Source organism: Mycteria americana, chromosome 8, assembly GCF_035582795.1.
Source record: "Mycteria americana isolate JAX WOST 10 ecotype Jacksonville Zoo and Gardens chromosome 8, USCA_MyAme_1.0, whole genome shotgun sequence".
Taxonomy (NCBI): Eukaryota; Metazoa; Chordata; class Aves; order Ciconiiformes; family Ciconiidae; genus Mycteria; species Mycteria americana.
The window spans coordinates 29,740,305-29,758,800 of NC_134372.1; the positions used below are offsets into that span (position 1 = coordinate 29,740,305).

The 18,496-nt window shown below is 37.9% G+C and overlaps 1 protein-coding gene across 1 annotated transcript; it reads left to right on the plus strand.

Annotated features, from left to right (window-relative positions):
* Nucleotides 1–42: 42 nt before the first annotated feature.
* On the plus strand, nucleotides 43–17,799 carry LOC142413548 (leukotriene B4 receptor 1-like). The gene is made up of 3 exons (XM_075509793.1): nucleotides 43–305; nucleotides 10,522–10,606; nucleotides 15,566–17,799. Exon 3 carries the CDS (start codon nucleotides 16,462–16,464, stop codon nucleotides 17,470–17,472), a length of 1,011 nt encoding a protein of 336 aa, XP_075365908.1. The 5' UTR covers nucleotides 43–305; nucleotides 10,522–10,606; nucleotides 15,566–16,461; the 3' UTR covers nucleotides 17,473–17,799.
* Nucleotides 17,800–18,496: the final 697 nt, after the last annotated feature.

An 18,496-nucleotide genomic window follows, 5' to 3' on the forward strand; every position in this document is an offset into this window, starting at 1 on the left:
AGGCGTCACCAGCCGATTGCGGAGAGCCGGAGCCGCCGCGCGGCCTCGCTTACCGCAGCAGACGCGGCGAGCTGCGGTTCGGGGCTCCGCGGCCTCTCCTCAGGTGCCGTCGGCGGGAGCCCGCGCTGCTGTCAGCAGCGCGCCCGCCGCCCCTCAGCCGCGACAGCGCTGCTCAGTGCCAACCACCGCAGAAACCTCTGTAAATGTGGCGGCTCCCCCTGCCTTTCGGAGGCTCCCAGCTGCCGCGGCCCCTGCCACAGCCGCGGGCCCGGCCCGGCTCGGCTCGTGTGAGGCAGAGCCGACAGGTAGGGCACCCCGCAGGTCCGGTCTGAGGCCTCTGGTCCCGGCTGGCAGTACGCATTTACGGAGGGAGACGTGCTGCGGGAGGAGTACGTTTGTCTCACATTATTACATCTACAGTTTTGTGATCGTGAAGATTTGTAAAAGTGAAGTAAGGGGCTTTTGCTGCAAAACTTATGCATAAAAGTAGGTAGTGCATAAGGGGAGTGGTCAGAATGGTTCAAGGAAAAACAAACATACTTAGCAGAGCTGGGAATTTTAGTATTACACAGTCAAGGGACTGGGCATCTCATATAAAAGCTTATGGGCATAGCTGTACTTCAGGCAACACCTGACTAATGTGACAGCTAATTGGTAAAGAGTATCTTTGAGATCAGGCATTTGGCAATACTAAAAAAAATTGTTAGAACTTTATATACATAACAAGAACAGGTAGACTTGTAATTACAGTAATTTAAAACCAGAAGGAATATAAGCCTTTGTGCTTCAGCAATACCAGTTAGTAGGAGTTACATGCTCAGTTTGAAGTACACGTTTGGTGGGTGTCTAGTTGTGGAGAGGGAGGAAGAAGGGTATCCATAGAAGCAGAAACTAAACGGAGAAAAAAATGGTACTTGGAACCAGTGTAATCGCATCTCATGATCAGTCTTGATTGTGCTGATGGGCAAGACAAGGTTTCCTTGGTTCACTGATGTATCTACTGTTGTGGACACACGCTTTCTGAGCCAGGTGTTATCAATTCATGCTCAGGGTAAAGCTATTTCTGATAGGGTTACTTTGCAACAAGAGCACTACATTGTCTGCTTCTCAGCTTCCTACATCCCTTGGTGTGTGTACTAATTTTCAGAAATATTCCTACCTTGAATGGTTAATACACTAGCATGAACAGTATCACAAATGAAGACATGGGAATGAGAGACAAGTAGAAGTAAAAAACTACTTCTCATTGACTTGGTAACTCCTACCAAACATATGCACCGTAAGGTATAAAACTGAAGCTGTTCTCACCTCACTGAACTCAGTATTCAACAACATTTGTAATTCGTGCAGAAAGACACGTCAAACAGGTCTGTGCATGAGGGCAGAATCTGGTAAAATAGATGCACAGCCTAGTGACAGGAGTTTAGAAAAGTGATGGGGGTGGCTTGGCATTGACATGGAAGGAGGAGTACACATCTTCCTCCTGAAATAAGACAGAGGAAGAAAATGCAACAAATCACTCAAGGAAGCTAAGGCTAAGTCTGAATCTAGACTTGCCTTTTTCAAGGCAGCTGCCACACCTTGTATATTTACAATGAGTGGGAAGGTGTCAACATCCAACAAACCCAAAGGCCTGTCCCAAAGACAGGTGCTTAGTCACCATGCAAGTGTTGACTTGAAATTACCTCCTACTAAAACAAACTACAGGGTGTGCAAGCATGACTGTAAAACTGATTGCAGCAGTGATCCTGGCGTAAGAAAATCACAAAATATCACAAAATGCAGTGAAAGACCTTCTGGAAGGGTAAAACAATATTGAAAGAAAACTGATTTCAGTCACTCACAGTCATTCTCTCATACCCCTGTACTCAAAGGCCTCAAAATGCACATGTCCAAATAGTCAGGCCAGGATCACTCGTGCTATGACACAAGGTTCAAGGAATGCTGGCTGTCAAGTTCTCACTACATCTCTTGGGTTCCCTTGGGTCGCAGGAAAGCAGTTTTTGTACAGATTTTCTGTGCCTTTTAGGTGTGAGTTAGGAGTGAGTTATGTGATTTTTTGTCTCAGTCTTTTATTTCACCCTCTGTACATTTTGGGCAAGATCACTACTGCCTGTTGTCTTTCTTCCTGCTGGGCTAACAGAAAGGAATAGCCTGTATGACTTACTGTAAACTTGTTGCCATCTTCCTGTTACCAGAAGGCAGGTCATCTGCTGATAAGGCATTTCTGCTGTAGGCCTCTCAGAGCACAGGCCTTTTGGTCTTGATGTAAACACTGCATTTGTTAGCATTTGCCAGTTTGATTGCTCTTATTTGTGTCCTTGATTATCATGTATGTGTAATTTTTGTAACCCTTGCCTTATTGATTCTACTCATGATATCACACACAGACATTTCCATACTCAATTCAAACCAATCTTAATATTTCTTTTACAAGAAATATGTCTGTGCTGTTCTGGCAGCTGGGAGTATCTTCACACTTCACTAAAAACCTTTCCATCTTATTCTTCTCCAGGGGAAGCCTGCTAAGCACATATTGCTATTCATCCTGCTCTGCAAGCCCAGGCTCTTTAGATAATGGTCTTTCAGCTGAATCAAGGATCAAGTAGTGTATGGTAGTTATTTCTTTTGTTGTCTCCTTTTGGGAGATCAGGACCATTCACATTAAAAAACAAAGTAAATTAAGCTCTTTGCCTTTGTAAGGTTGTTTAAATATGCACAGCAAATTTCTGTTTTCACATTGAGTGCCTGGTCCTATTGTCACTTGCACCAACAAACACTGGGAACCATGCCACTCTGAAGAGTGCCTTAGCATTGCTTTACAGTTGATGATACCCTGCTATTAATCGAGTCAGTGTAACTATTTCTAAGTGCTTTTTTGTTAGAAGGGCAATCCACCTCTTTCTCCACAAAGAAGGACTTGACAGCAAGGCATTTGTAGATTAACAGCAATTTAGGAACATGACCATGTATAGCCACAGGACAGAATTCTACTAGTCATCATCCAAGGCAAATTCAAGAAATAACAGAACAAACTACAAGTCTGAACTGCCAGTAAAATGCCAGCAAGCTTATTATTTTACCAAGTACATGCTATATACTGCTTCCTTCACAAGTTTTGTATCCAAAGCTGGCTAGAAATGAAAAAGAAGAAAGTTGTTACAGTTAAAACTACTGATAAAAGCAGTACTACACCTTTTTCACTTATGTATGAAGTGAAAAAAATCATTATCCATACTTGAGAGGCCAGTTTGTTACCACTGCAGAGAATTTTTTTAATGTGCATAATCAGTCTTCTAAGAAAATATTCTTTACTTCTTTCAAAAAAAAACCCACCAGAAATAAACTATATTAAATACCAGAAACTACAATATCAGTTGCATTATCTTTGTTAAAGACTCTTTGAGGGCTTGCACTGGCAACTTGACAAAAACCGTGAATTGGACATGAGTTTGCACACTGGTTATTTAAAAGATACAATCCTTTCCAGAAATCTAATATTTGCTTAAACATCTTTTATTTGATTGAACAGAATTCTCTGTTTGCTTCTGATCCTTGCCATTTAAGTAGTGTTTGTATTGGCTCAAATACCGCCAAACACGATTGTGCTGAGCTAGACACACTAGTAGAACAACAGCAAGTTTCAAAGTAACATGTGAAGACAACCAAAGTGTTGGCACAGAGGTACACTGTAGGCAGAAGCCCATGTCAGCACTTTCCCCGTTGTTAATGTGTTTCATTCAGGAATTTACCAAGTTCAGAATGTGTTAACACAATCATCATCAGTCATATCTTTCAGAAACGTGCTATCTTAACTTTACCACCTCACGAGATTTTACCAGCCATCCTAATTTTTGCATTTGAATTTGCACCAATACAAATTATCCCTGAGACCCAGAATCCAACCTTAATGAAAATGAGAATAGTGAAATACAGACACTTGCAGAAGCCTCTTAGACAAGAAAGAAGGTAAAAGATTTAATAAGATGCTTATTACCATGTATACAAAAAATAATATTTGGGTCAATTGCTTTAATCATCTTCCTTGTTACTGAGTGTATAGACAGCATCTGCTACCCATTTCGTTTATTCCTGCAGACATCAGTATGACATCTCTTCTTGAATTCCCAAAAATTCTCTTTGTCTTTGGAAAATATTATAATACAGATCTGTGACATTTCTTTCCTTCCAACCCCCAAACTCCACAGACCAGCCCAAGTATTCAGCTTTAAATGAGTTATGTTCATATGCACAATTTTGAACTGGTGCCTAAGGCCAGGAAGGAATCAACTAGTGAGAAGAACTCAGGCCTACCCAGAAACCTACATAAGCCTATGCATTAGGAAGACTAGTGATACATTTTGTTTTAGTTTGCCACAAGTAGTCAGATTCCATAAAGTTCACATTCAGAACAGCACGCTTGTTCAGTTTTAGGTTTAATTAGAGAATACAGATTTTTTTTAAAGAAGCTGGGATTTTTTTTTCCCCCTAATAATTCTTCTATCAGTACCACAAAGATTTCCAGTGCTCCTTGACACAACAGATTTACCCTTCTAAGTTTTCCTACATCAGTAGGAATCCTGGCCATTGTTTAAGCATGACTTTATTTTGAAAAAGCAGCACGAAATTAAAAGATCACACAACACCAATGTGATCTTTCTTCACTGTCTACAAAAAAGATAATTATTTGGGTTTTTTTTAAACATCACCCCTTAAAATTCAACTCAGGAGGCAAAAAGCAAGTTTAATCCCTTCCTTCTCAAGAATGGTTTGAGGCCCAGTTGAAGTCACTCATACCTGTACAATGGATTTTGGGTTTAGTACAGTTGTGACTGACCTGTAATAATACTTAAATGTTGCAGCTGACCTGAAAGGTGGACAGTCATAAACATGTATTTTTCTTAAGAGCTGAGTGTGCATTGGAAGGAGCGTTGTTTGTTTTTTGTTTTTGTTTTTTTTTTTTTTAAATAGCAACACTGGGTTATGTAATAATATTTCTTCAGAGTAAAACTTTAAATATAGAAGATTCCATAAATATACCAGACATTCAGTTCAATTTATAGCCCAGTTTTGTTAAATTAGCCAGAGGAAGGTTCCAATTCTGGACTGCCTGAAGAGGGTATTGATTTCTTACCTTTAGGAAAGTTATTGTTTTTAAATCCACTGTTGGACAGGTTAGCAGACTTTTTAGAAAGTCACTGCACTTGTTAAACAACACTTCTTAAACTCAAGCTGTACTTGCATATAAGCGCAGTAGCATAGTCCCAGAACGCAATCTGACATGCATTTGAACCAGGGCTGCAAAGATACTTTCCCTTCCTTTCCTTTCTCCCTGCTTCCTCAGCGCTTCACATTCACTTCCATATTGTTCCCCATGCTTACTAGCATTAGGACAGTCAACAAGACTTGAAATCAGTTCCTCAGTCTCTTTCAGGCTGAATTTGGTTACAATGCAGAACAGGGCCAGAAAGGAGGGAAGAGGGCAGTTGGATAGTGGGGGTACAGAAATGCAGGCTTACGTGAATATCAACCTAGAATATCAGAGCCTAGCCATTCACCAAGGTAGGATATCCACAATTAATGGATCCTGTCACTGTCATCTCTCCTATTGTCAAACCTTTAATCTGTATAATAGTGATCATATTACTCTTTTGGCTCACATTTTGCTAAAGCAAATCAATTTGTGCTTGTAAACCATCCACATAATAGAGCTTCATAGTAAATTGTAAGGATCTAGTGACTAACAGGCTGAATTGCAGAATTCCTGCTCAGTCAAAGAGAATTTTGTTAGAATCTGGGAGTGAGAAATTCTTAGCAAGAATGCTGGGACTTAAGGTACTGGGAGTTTTACTTAAGATTTACTCAGAGTTGGTGTTCTGGATTGGACCACTGAAGAATTTTGAAATTGAAGCTAGGCAAAATATGGAATTAAAAAAAAAAAAGAAAGGTGGCACAGGAAGATGGAAAGAAGAGATACAATTTTGTGTAGGATGAATATATGAGGAAAAGAATTGAAAATATAATCTATGTTGTGATGAAAACTGAGTAGGTTGAACCCTCAGGGACAGCTTATGTCTTGCACAAGTTGCCATAAATTACAACAACTTCCCAGCACGTTGCGTGAGTGGTAGAACCTGACATTTTTTGCTGTGCAGAGAAACTGTTTGCGCCCTCTGAAGTCAAAAGCTAACAAGGTGGTTTTGATCTGCAGGCAAGATACTTTTCAGGTGAAGAGAAGATTTCGAGAAAAAGCAGAATTCAGCATGCTGTTATTGTAAGGTTAACATCTTACAAGACTGTAAGAGTGGCTAGGGCACAGTGACATACTTGTCAAAGAAAGCAAAGGAAATCTTGTTTGTCATGTGGCATGAGTCAAACGGCAGCATTTCAGGATTCTAGCCCACATATAATGAAAAGGCAAGGAGACCACTATTCTTCTGTTTAATAAGCAATTTCATCCAGTGTCACACCTTGTTTGGTATCCCAGTTGGGCAGGGTGTCAGGGAAGTTGCTGAGAAATACAGGGCTTAGGAAATTTGCTAGCTAGCTCAAAGTTACTTCTAAAAAGACACAACATGGCTACTGCGAGGTCCAACAGATTACTGACAGAAGTGAACCCATTTCTGGAAACAAGTGTGTCCAGAAGAACTGAAACTGATGTCAGTCATTTAGTAATTTATTGAGGGGAATGCTGGTCTTTATCTAGTCTCATTAAGGTTTCACTCCCTCATTTTCAGTGCTAAATTGTTCAAACACCTAAGGATGGAAAAACATCTGACTGTGATCATATTTGTTGGGAGACTTCAGCCTATAAGAAACAATCTGAGAGTTCCTCTTTAGTGGGTGCATTAAAAATGAACTGATGAGAGTTTAACTGAGTTTAAGGGATATGTAAAGATTTTTTTTTCTTCATTTTATAACTATGGCTCTTTGGATCTGAAACGTGTATGCAATCCCACTAAAAGATGCATCTGTAAAGCCAACCAGTCATCTTAGATGTGGAGATGTAATGCACATAGATCATTAATGTACATTAACATTAAAAACCAAACAAAATTAACAAAATTAACAAAATGAATTGTTCAGATCTGAGTTTTGACTGTCAGTGCATGTAAAAAGAAATGCCTGATCTGCTGTTTGGCTGATACCACTTTCCAAAGAAAGAGATAGACTACAAATGCATCTAAATTGTGCACAGATACTTACTGTCCCATCCCTTGGGCATGTTAAGTTAAAAAGTATTGCTTGATGATTCCTGTAAGGACATAGTTCTCTTCTAGGCTGAGGGACACAGGCAGTTGGGAATGGTTAATCATGGGAAAATGGCTTAATCAGCAGCATCGTGGGTAGCATTGTGTCAGGCTGTGTCAACTATGTCAGTGCAAAAATATAATTATAGGAAAATTAAGGTTGGAAGGGACTCTTGAAGGTCATTAATCTTTTTGTTCAGATCATAGCTAGAATCAAACTTAGATCAGGATAGTTATTCTGATAGTTCTATTGGGTAAATAATACAAGGAGAATATAAAATGACAATTCTAATAAAATTCCACCGTTTCATTTAACCCATTTCTGGGATTAACACTGAGTGAAGGGCATTTTGAACACGGGGCAGTGAACAAACCTGTCATGTTTTAAACTGCAAAATTATATTTTAGAGATATTTGTGCACTTGTTAGAAAGGGGAAGCTTGCCAAAGAGTGCCTGGACATAGTACTTTGAGAAAATGGATTTAGTGGAACAACTTTTTTTTTAAATTAATATGCTATAAACAGCTTGAGATGCTTTAATTATTGCTACCATGCTACATTGCCAATATGTTACTAGAATAACACTCTTAAGAGTTTCTTCATGGTATGGTGAAAATCATTTGGCTATCAGTGTTTGGCAGCTGGAAGTGAAGTTGCTCAGATTACAAGCTGAAGACGTTGTAGAAAATGAGTACTGCTATCATGTGACATAAAAACAAATTTTCTGCTGAAAGCAAGAAATATATGAGCTTTCGTGTGGCAGATAAATTGGTCTCATGATTTCCTGTTAAAGGATATACCATTATGAGGCAATTTCAACTCTTCTACTTGGACCTCACCCTAACATAACTTGTGAAAACAGTTTTGCTGTGTTTGTGGGCTGCAAAGATACCTTGGTTAGCTGGAGAAAACAATACTCTCAAAGCTCCTATCTTACGCTATTTTATTGGATATTTCCTCATTTTGGCAAGCTGCTAGACAGTACTGATTTTTTCTGTTGTGCTTACAGAAGATGACTGTTCTCTGATAACACAGAAAGGCTAACAATTTTCAAAAAGTTCTGTTTAAATATCTGGTTTTATATGCTTTAGAGTTGTCTTCTTGATATCTGTATAACCTTGTATAGAAGATAGTATTACATGATGATAAACAATAACTTAGCAAACCTCCTAAACTATAGATGCAGCCTAACATTGTTCAAAACCTGAATCAAGGAACTAGAACTTGGATAAAGTTTGTGACTGGATCTGTGATTTGTCATGGGGGGCACCCCTAATAATTTGATCAACTGATACTCAGCAGCAGTGTCTAGCAAGAGCTCTAGCCATGTTTTCCCTACTATGTAGTCTGTTTTTCACCCAGTAACAGACCTCAAAATGTGCCAAAAACCAGCACTCTGTGTCAGGATATATTGCACATAGCAAACATTTTGCTATACCAACACGAAGTACATCCAGCTGATACAGAGGGGAAGTAAGGCAGCAGAGCTATAGCAATAGTTTCAGTAATATTGTGGTCGGATACCACACAACATGGTTAATACATAGCAACTCAAAAGACAGGAAGACAGCAATCATGAAAAAAGTGGTCACACATTTGCTGTGTAGGGGAAGAACAGATATTAAAGAGATACCATTCAATACCATTGAGGACTAAATGCTTCCCACACAGATAGGCATAACAAGACACAAAGCTGCCCAGAAATAATAACATACACAATTAAAACTGCCTTTCATACAATAACAAATAATGCATATTTGTTATGTACACAACAACACATAAAAATATGAAACTGCCTTTCATAAATAACATATTTAAATGATACTTGACTTTTGATGGTTTAAGCACAGAATAGGGGACACAGCAAACAGATACAAAGCTCTACCAGACAGAGGACAACCTATGGTTTAAGGATTACAAGGTAATTGCATCACATGAGGATTTCTATGATTGTGGAGCATCTGGAGTAAATGAAGGAAGAATGACCTTTGGAACAAAGTCTTCTAAATCCTACAGCACAGACTGGCATTGAGGAAAAAAACCACTAATTATTATTTTTGTGGTTTGAATGTAAACTAAACTAATCCCCAATTTTCAAAAAAATTAAGGACATTTTCGACAGTAGTTTAAGTATAGACAGCTAAGCTATCCTCCTTTTTACACTGTAGCAGGGTGAAACAAACAGACTTGAGATGAGGGATCTTAGATCTCCAGGTAACTTGGTTCCTTTCATTCTCCCTCTGCAGCACACTGCAGTTGAATTGAACTCTTGAACTTCAGAACTACTCTGGCCTTCTGTTTCAAAGAGAATATAAGAGAACTGAAAGAAGGGAGAAAGGCAACAGGGATGATGAAAAGTGTAGAATGATTTCTATATAGGAATTGATCACGTATGCAAGAACTCTTCAGTCTGGAAATAAGAAATGACTGACAGATGTAGGGTTTAATCAAATAAGGACTATGGAAAAGATGAACAGGGATCAACTATTCACTGTTTCTTCCAACGTATGAACTGTGGGGAGCCAGATGAAGCTAACAGGAGACCAGCAAACAAGCAAATGGAGGTGGTTCTTCACACAGCATGTATCAAAACTGCAGTCCTAAATGTTTGCATGAGTTCACGGATAGACTTAGGAAGTCTACAGAGTAAATGTCCACAAAGCTTTATTAAACACATAGAAACCATACCTGGCTCAGGAAACTCCTCAGCTGTAATTGGCTAAATGCCAGAGAATATGTGGGGCAAGTATAGTCACATGTGGCTTGTTCTTATATTCTTTCTTAGGCACCTGCTTTTGGCTGCCATCAGAGACAAGATACGGGGTAAAAGGACTTTTTGGTCTGACTCAACAGTAGAACATAAGAAATAAGAATGCCTAAACCCAGATCATGTTATTAGGCTCAAGAGTCGAATGTAAGAATGATATGAAATCGGATGACTTTAGAGTCTATTAGCCTTACATTCTATTAAAATCCATAAATAATTAGATTTTTAACTAAGAAAATGGTGCTAGCACTTTCCGCCAGTGAAAACACTTGCTTCATTTAATGGGGAAGTCATCATTGTTCACAGCCATTTCTAGTATTAAATAAAAATTCTACAGAAGCAATAGGCCACATTACAGAATGACAGAAAATCACCTGTGCCTGAAGATTGCATATCTTTCTTACACTTTTTCCATAAAATATATTATGTGTGCATTTAGTAAATAGCTATTACTGTAGCTGTGTGTGGCATCTCAGAATCAATCCTGACTACTTTTTATTTCAGATTAAGAGTGCTTGGACAAGATCATTCTGAATAGCAGCACAGTACAATGCACTAGCTTCTTTAGCTATGCAGAACAACATAGCAGGTATGCTAATCACTAAGTGACTGAGGGCGTAAACATTCCTCTACAGGTTTCTTTAGCTAACACACCTATGGTGGCGGCTACGGAGCAGGAGAAAATCCTTGTATTCCTCATAAAATGAGTACAATCTTTCTACTTTCAGCACAGTTAACCAGTTTCCTGATATAAGGCCACAAAACCAAGATGTCATGTCACACTAGGGCCCAAGGTAGTGGCTCAATGCTTGTGTATTAAAGGAATTAAGTAAGACTTGGAAGCTGCTCAAATCTGCTGAGCAGGGTTGTTTCACAACATGAGAGATCGCAATTTGATCTGCTTTTCAAAGAGACTACAAGAACACACTAATGGAAACTACACTGAAGGAACAATTGTTAATATCATTGCCAAACTTTCCAAACTTTGTTAGTTCAGAGGTATAGAAAATTAAATCAGATTCCAAGTTATTTTTGTTGCAGAAGGAGCTGCCCTTATTGTATTAGTTACAGCAAAATGTAACATTGGAAATAGACATATATCAAAAGAGAACTAAGAGAGCTAGAAATATGAGTATTTAGAAAATAACATGATCTGCAAGACAGAAAAGACATTGTGATTTTTATCTATAAAGTTATCCATAAATTAGAAACAATTTTGAAATTTAAGTCACAATCATCTAACCTTCTTTTGCAAAAGAATCAGTTCCATGGGTCTCAGCCTTGAACGCTGTGCACCATGAGCAGAGAAAGGCTACACCTCCATGGCCTGCAGTCTTAGCCAAAAAAACAATAGATGGTTCCCCAGTGCCGCCCTGTGTTGAAAACACATGGGCAGATCCTTTTACGTAAGAGTATGCTATAGGAAATAGCATATGCCTGGTTTACGTGCAAAGCAACAGCTACCATCTGTTGCTGCAGCACATGCACAGCAAAGTATGGGTTTAGTTCTTTTTAATCACAGGTCCTTCACTAAGAGATGCACTGCTAAAGACTTTCTTTCATTACACTGCTGAATAACAAAAAGAGACATTGATCGTATAGTAATATAATACTTACATGCAATCCCAGCAAATGAGGTAGGAATGGCAGTAGGGTTAGCTAAACACTAAAGAAAAATCAAGTAACTTTTGGCAGCAAATCATCCAAGCAGTATTTGTCATCAGTAATTTATTACTCAAAAGGAAGAGTACGTAAACAGTGTATTTGATTTCCCCAGTACCATCTGTGGTGCCAGATATGCTTGTGTAGATAAGGATTTTGGATAGCAATAGTTTGTGTACATACAAATAGCAACTTAGTGACAGCTGATTTAGTACAGGCCTAAGTCTCACCTTAAATTGTAACAGATCTGTACATTTACTGTTTGAAAGCTTGTACTATGAATAACAGGAAATTAAAACTATATACATTCATAATAATGTGCAGAAAAGATATTTTTAAGTTTTTCCATAATCTCTGCATAATTGTTATTGATATTCCTGCTTATAGTCAGAATTATAAATATAGTTCTCCACTATCTTAATTAGCACCTCTACTCTCATGAACCTGGTATGTCTGTACAAGGAAAATATTGCACCATATACTTGAATAGTTTCACAACTGCTGGAAACGTGTCCTGATTGTCTATGATCATTCTGTTAGGGTAAGAAAGGTACCAATACGTAAGCAGGTATTGATGCACATACAACAGGTGCCTTGTAAGCACTCCTCCTATCACAAGTTATAAAGCGGTTTTCCCTGAACATAACAAATAGGAAATCTTTTCTCTGGCCAGTTGTATAAAACTATCGTTATTTGCTACTGAGCTGGGTAAGGGATATAATTTTGTAATATTATTAGAAGACTGATTAATAACAATGCACACAGCACAGAATATTTCAAACTTTCTATTTATAGTGCAAGGTACACATCTTTTATTACATTCTGGAACTGATGCCAGGGTAGCTCTTCACTAAGTTATTTTCTCTGGTGATAAAGAAGCACTGAGAGTGTTCTCATTTGTACTTGTTACCTCATGAGCTGCTGTCACAAACAGTGTTTGCAAGAGCTTAGAAATGTCTGGTACCTGTCTTTTCCTACACTGCACTTTCCTTTGCAGTAGTTGCAGGGGCAGAGAAATTATTAACTGCTGCACACCACCATGAGATCCCATTTATATAGGAGACCCTCCTGTAATCAAGAAAGTAACATTTAGATCAGCTATGAACTAGCCCATAATTCCCTGATCAAGGCAAAGTGTGCCACTTTCACACTGTTATTAATAGCACCATTGAAATGAGTTTGTTGTAAGACAGCTATACCAATCCTGCAAATACTATCTTGTTTCAGTGGCTGAAGAACTAAGGGGTTTAAACTAGTAACTTCCTCCCTTCCGCATTAGCAGTCAAACAACATTATTAACATCAGTTTCCAGCGTCTGAGCAGATACATGATACTTGGTGATCATTATTCTACAATTACTTACTAGACAAACATTCAGGGGATCCTTCTGAAGACAAAAATTAGAGAGGATTTAAAAAGTCTTTTTGGTACAACTGTTCATACAAGTTATGCGATACGGATTTCCCATGCATCAGCTACTCTGTAAATTGTTATAGGCATGCTCTTACTGCATGGAGGGGTGGATGCACTTTGAGCAGAGGCTGTTCACCTGAAGACTCTCAGCATCTTGAAGTGAAATTCTGACTCTCAGAATAAATATGCAAGAACCAGAAATATCAATTACAATTTACATTTAGTGGTCCAAACACAGCTGTCTGAAAATGCTCAGTGGCAGTGTAAACTACAGACCGTCCACCAGAGGGAAGCTCCTGCATGCGTACAAAGAAAAATAAATAAATTGAAGGCTGAATGAAACACTCCCCTAATATTTAAGCCAAAGCAAATTCTATTCAAAGTATTTCTTAGTGGAAGCATAGACTTCCTGATCTTAGAAAGTTTTCAGAAGTTATTTGCCAATCTAAAGGTAACAGACTTAACATAAAGTTTCCCGTGTTAATGACTGAATTGTTGCACTACATATAATATGCATGCACACAAAAAACTTCACAGATTTAGCCTTTTTTTTTTTTTTTTTAACACGGAAATGGAGCCTAATTTCACTGCTCTTAATAGAATTAGACCAGAGCTTATGTGGTCAGAAGTCCAACTGCATGTTCATATATTAAAAGCCCCACCCATATTTGGTCACTAGAATGAGTAAGATACTGAGTTGTTTAGCCACTGTTTTTAGCATGTTATTGAACATACTACACTGCTCCCCTTGTTAATGGAAATACTTGTTAAATTTCCCATAAAGTTTGTGTACTACTAGTGTAAATTTGACAAATAACAGACACTTTTAGAGAATATTAAAGACAGCTTACAGTCTGAAGTTTTCATAGTGATCCAACAGTCACATAGAGCTCTTCAGAAACATGCTCCCTAGCTAATGTTAACTCTAATATCTGTGATATTAAGTTTAATGGCCTGTCTTCAGACTCTTACTCAAGGAAATCTCAGCATTTCAACACCTGTCTGGGATCTTTTTTGAAACAGAAATCCCGTGCTGTTGCTGCAATTCTGAGATTCATTTGTTTTCTTGTTTAAATGAAAGATACAGCCAGAGGCAGAGGCCATCTGGAAAGCAAACTTTGACTGAAGTGGAGAAACATGCTTCTGAAAAATGTAAGGACAGATGCTTCAGAAGTTCAACCAGACCCAGTTCATCCACTGGATTAGAACCATACTAATACTGATACCAATAGTTGACCAGGCGACTGCTCTTTGCCACCAAAAGCAGAGTTTTAAAGAGGAAAATCTTACAGAGTTGTCACCCAATGCTACAGGAACATACAGGTTCTTTTAGGGATCCTTGGTAGAATGAGGACTGGCCACAGGGTTGTGGTTACAATTAGAGCTTTATAATGACATAAAAATTTTCATTATTAGCATAGCTTATTGTTATGTACAATTTCTAGCAGTTAGCATAGCTTATTGTTACACAGAATTTTTAGCAATTACCATAGCTTTCAGTTAAGCAGAATTTCTAGTAATTGGTATAGCTTTCTTACTATCTGGAGTCTTTAGTTACCTAGGTTTTAGTCACCTGGGCCCTCTGCAGATCAGGTCAAATTCTTAATAATCAGCATGTGGTACAATAATCATAATCTAGATTCAGACTTCACCTAAAAGAACCTGCCTGTCCCTGTAGCATCAGGTTACAAGAGGTACTGGGTATGTCTCCTTGAATTTTTTTTTTCCCAGTAAAAATCTGCAACTTAGTTCAATCTAGATATGCCACTGGCAATAAATTAATAAAGAGCCCTTCCAAAGTTACTTCTGGAGAAATAGCCAGAAGTGTATAAAGGTGATTTCATTAGAAGAAGAGACATTGCCCAGCACTTCCTTTCATTAGTTGATTTTCACAAGTGGTTTTTAGAAATTCCCTTTAGAATACAAACAACTGGTTTGGGTTTTTCCCCTACCCAATCTGTATTAAATGTAGTTAAAAATAAAAGGAACTGGAATCATGTATCAGATTAAATCCAAATTAAAATCTTTATTACACAAATAGCATTTTGAAGATGTAATACTTGACTTCAGTGGAGTTATTCTGGATTTGCTTTTGATCTCATTATACTCTTATGAGATCAAAAACAGCTAAGCTGATTTGGGGGTGGTGGTGTTGCAATCCTTTTTCCATGGTGAAAGATACTTTTCAACTTAATATTATGCACTACATTTGCCAGGTTTGTAGAATTCTACCTCAACACTTAGGGAAATAATCTGTATCGCAGTCTTAAATTTCAGAGAGCGAGCTATGCATAACTCCTTTTTTCTGTGCATCTTTTTTATGGAAAATACCCTTCCAGTTTCACTTCTGTGACTGTTGAACATTTCTGTTGGTGCTGCTGTTTTAGTTCCTCCTTTAACTTTTTAGAAATAAACCTCAAAAGAAGATGTTTTGACATCAGGATAACAAAATATTTTCATATTCTTTGGCCAGACACTGAAGAACTTAAGATTCACATAGGATTTGAATACTGGACTGACTACCAAGTTTCCTAGGAGATGAAGTCATACCCCATTGCTGGCACAGCAGGAGGACAATGTAATAATGTATTTTCTCTCTGACATGGAGCATTTCCTCCTATAACCCTATATCCAGACTATTCTGATGGTTATTGTTTGGATAAAGGACTGCAATTTCCCAGAACATTAGAAATACAACTCCCACCCACTTTATTGTACCAGTACAGTCTCACTATAGGACAAATGTTGATTTCCTTTATGCCAGCATATTTCGAAAGCATGATTGACTGTTTTCTGCCGAATTAAAAAAGGGGACATGAAGACAGTAAGCACAATTTTTTATGCTTTGGAATAGAATTTCATCTCCAACATATAATGCACATTTGCGTTTTATCTGCCACCCCTCTCTTTTTGGCTTTTATAAAATAAAATGTTGAGTTATTCATACAAACAAGAGTAGAATAGCATAAAGAGGGTTTCTTTCTCCTCATAGCTGTTGATTAGATCAGTAACTTTAACAAAGTGGCAAGCTTCTTCAAATAGGGACACTTTTGAAAGACCACTGACATGCTTTAAAATCTGCTGAAGTATGATGGATGTATAACTAAAAGCAGAGTCAGGTGCTGCACTGTATTTTTATTTTTGCTTTGTATGCAAAAATGCACACTGTCTTCCTAAACAACAGGAACTACCATATGTGGTCAGATGTTTGTAAGAGTGAGCATTAGGACATGAGCTCATATGCCACATTAGTCTACACAATATCAGTTAGAGAACTGTCTCAAGTAGTTCGCTAACACCTTCAGAATAAAAGCAGAGTGCCAAACACTCAGGATATTGACAACCAAGAACAACTGAAGAATTTCCAGAATGAGTCAAGCTGAGGAAAGCAGTATCCACTCTACATGGAATATTGTGAGGTCAGTAGTCTGCATAATACTGAGCTTGTCATTTATTATTGGCACCCCTGGAAATTGCATCGTCATCTGGACTGTTTGTACAAAAATGAAGCAAGTATCTCCTTCAGTCCTGCTGATCTTGAACCTGGCCATTGCAGATGTCCTTGTACTGATTACTTTACCAATCTGGATTTACTCCTTTGCTGACTCATGGGTTTTTGGAGTCATCTTCTGCAAAATACTCGTTTTCATTATTTACTGCAGCATGTATGCTAGTATATTTCTAATTACAGCACTGAGCTTGGAGCGGTTAATGGCTGTGTTTTACCCTTTCACAATTCAAAGATACAAAACAAAAGAAAAGATTTTTTTAATCATATTCCTCATTTGGTTTCTGTCTATTACTTTTGGCATTTCTGTCATTCCGTTTCAAGAGACAGAAGAAATGAATGGTGGACTACTATGCACATGTCGCAACTACTCTTCTAATAGACAGAAAGTGTCGTATCTTTTGCTGGAGACTCTTGCAGGTTTTGTAATCCCTTTTTTAATTATTTGCACTTGTTACATGTGTGTTGCAAGAAGAATAAGCAGAATGACTTACCAATCTAAGCGGCGATCGGAACGGCTCATTGCCAGCATTGTGGTAGCATTCATTTTATGCTGGTTCCCTCATCATCTCTTTAACATCCTAGATATTATTTCAATTCAGATAGAACTCTCTAATGAGGAAATGTCTTTGGCACTGGATGAAATTGTAGGCAGAGGAGTGTACATCTCTGGAGCACTTGTGTTCATCAGTAGCTGTATTAACCCTCTACTTTATGCTTTTGCTGCACGAAGATTTCAGAATCACCTGAGATTTGCCAAGATATCAAAGCTGTTTGAACAGATGAGTCAGACTGTAACAGAGGAAGACAAGAAAAAAAGTTTGGTTGTAACCAAACAAGAAGATACTTTAGTAAGCACAGAAAATCTCTAACAAGGAACATAGACTTAGTGAATAATGTGATTCTGTGTCATTCCTTCAGTAGTCTCTCAGTTTCATACTCTCAGTTTTGTTTACTAAGCAGTCCAGGTAAAGCTAGAGACAGGTAAAAGTTGTTAGGGTTTGTTTTTGTGTTATAAAAGAATTGGCATTGGCAACGTTCAGTTCCTAAGTTAGTATCCACATCATTAAATTAGCACTATTTCACTGGTGCTGAGAACCTCAGCAAGGTGGCTAGAAGCTCAAAGTGTAAGGAATACAGTATTTTTACTTTCCATTAAAATTATTTGCGATTTCTAGAAAGTCTGTGTGCAGAAAACAGAAAAGGACTGTATGTGGAAAACAGAAGCTTTGAAAGTTTAAAACTAAGTTTTCCTTCAGAAAAAATTGTTAGATGCTCAAAAATCCTTATTTAATCTAAAGTTTTAAGAGAGCATACTTAAATCCTTTATATGGGTAAGAATGGTTTTAAAGTATATTAACGACAAAACTGTTGCACAGATGGAAAACGTAAAGCTTTTTTAATTCGTTGCTGTATTTAGGTTTGAAAGTAATAAGGGTTGTTTACACAGTCAAGCTTATTTACTGAATTATCTTGTGTTAATAGGTTTTAACAAGTAAAATGTGAAGTGCGACATGCCTCTTCAGAAAAAAACAGGAGGTATGAGAATTCTGTGTTGTATGGCAAACAGTTACAGACTTCATGATATATTTGATGTCAAATACATTGCATACTTCAGTGGCCATTAAACTATTGGTATATTAAATACACATACTATGAGTATCCTCAGAAAGTTTGATTCAGTTAAGCTTCCAAGATGTCTATTAATTTGTGGAGGAATTGGATCAGGCTCTGGTGGGAGGGAAGGAGAGATCCTTGATACTATTTTTTACATGTAAGAAAATTATGGTAGCAATACAAAGTGTCTAATATCATAAGAACTTCACTTTGCAAATAAAAGCATTATTTTTTTCTTCTCTTGTGGAAGGGAGTGGAGTTTGCCATAAGAAATCAATA

Coding starts and splice junctions, on each gene's coding strand:
- LOC142413548 (XM_075509793.1), top strand. CDS start 16,462: ATGAGTCAAGCTGAGGAAAGCAGTATCCACTCTACATGGAATATTGTG.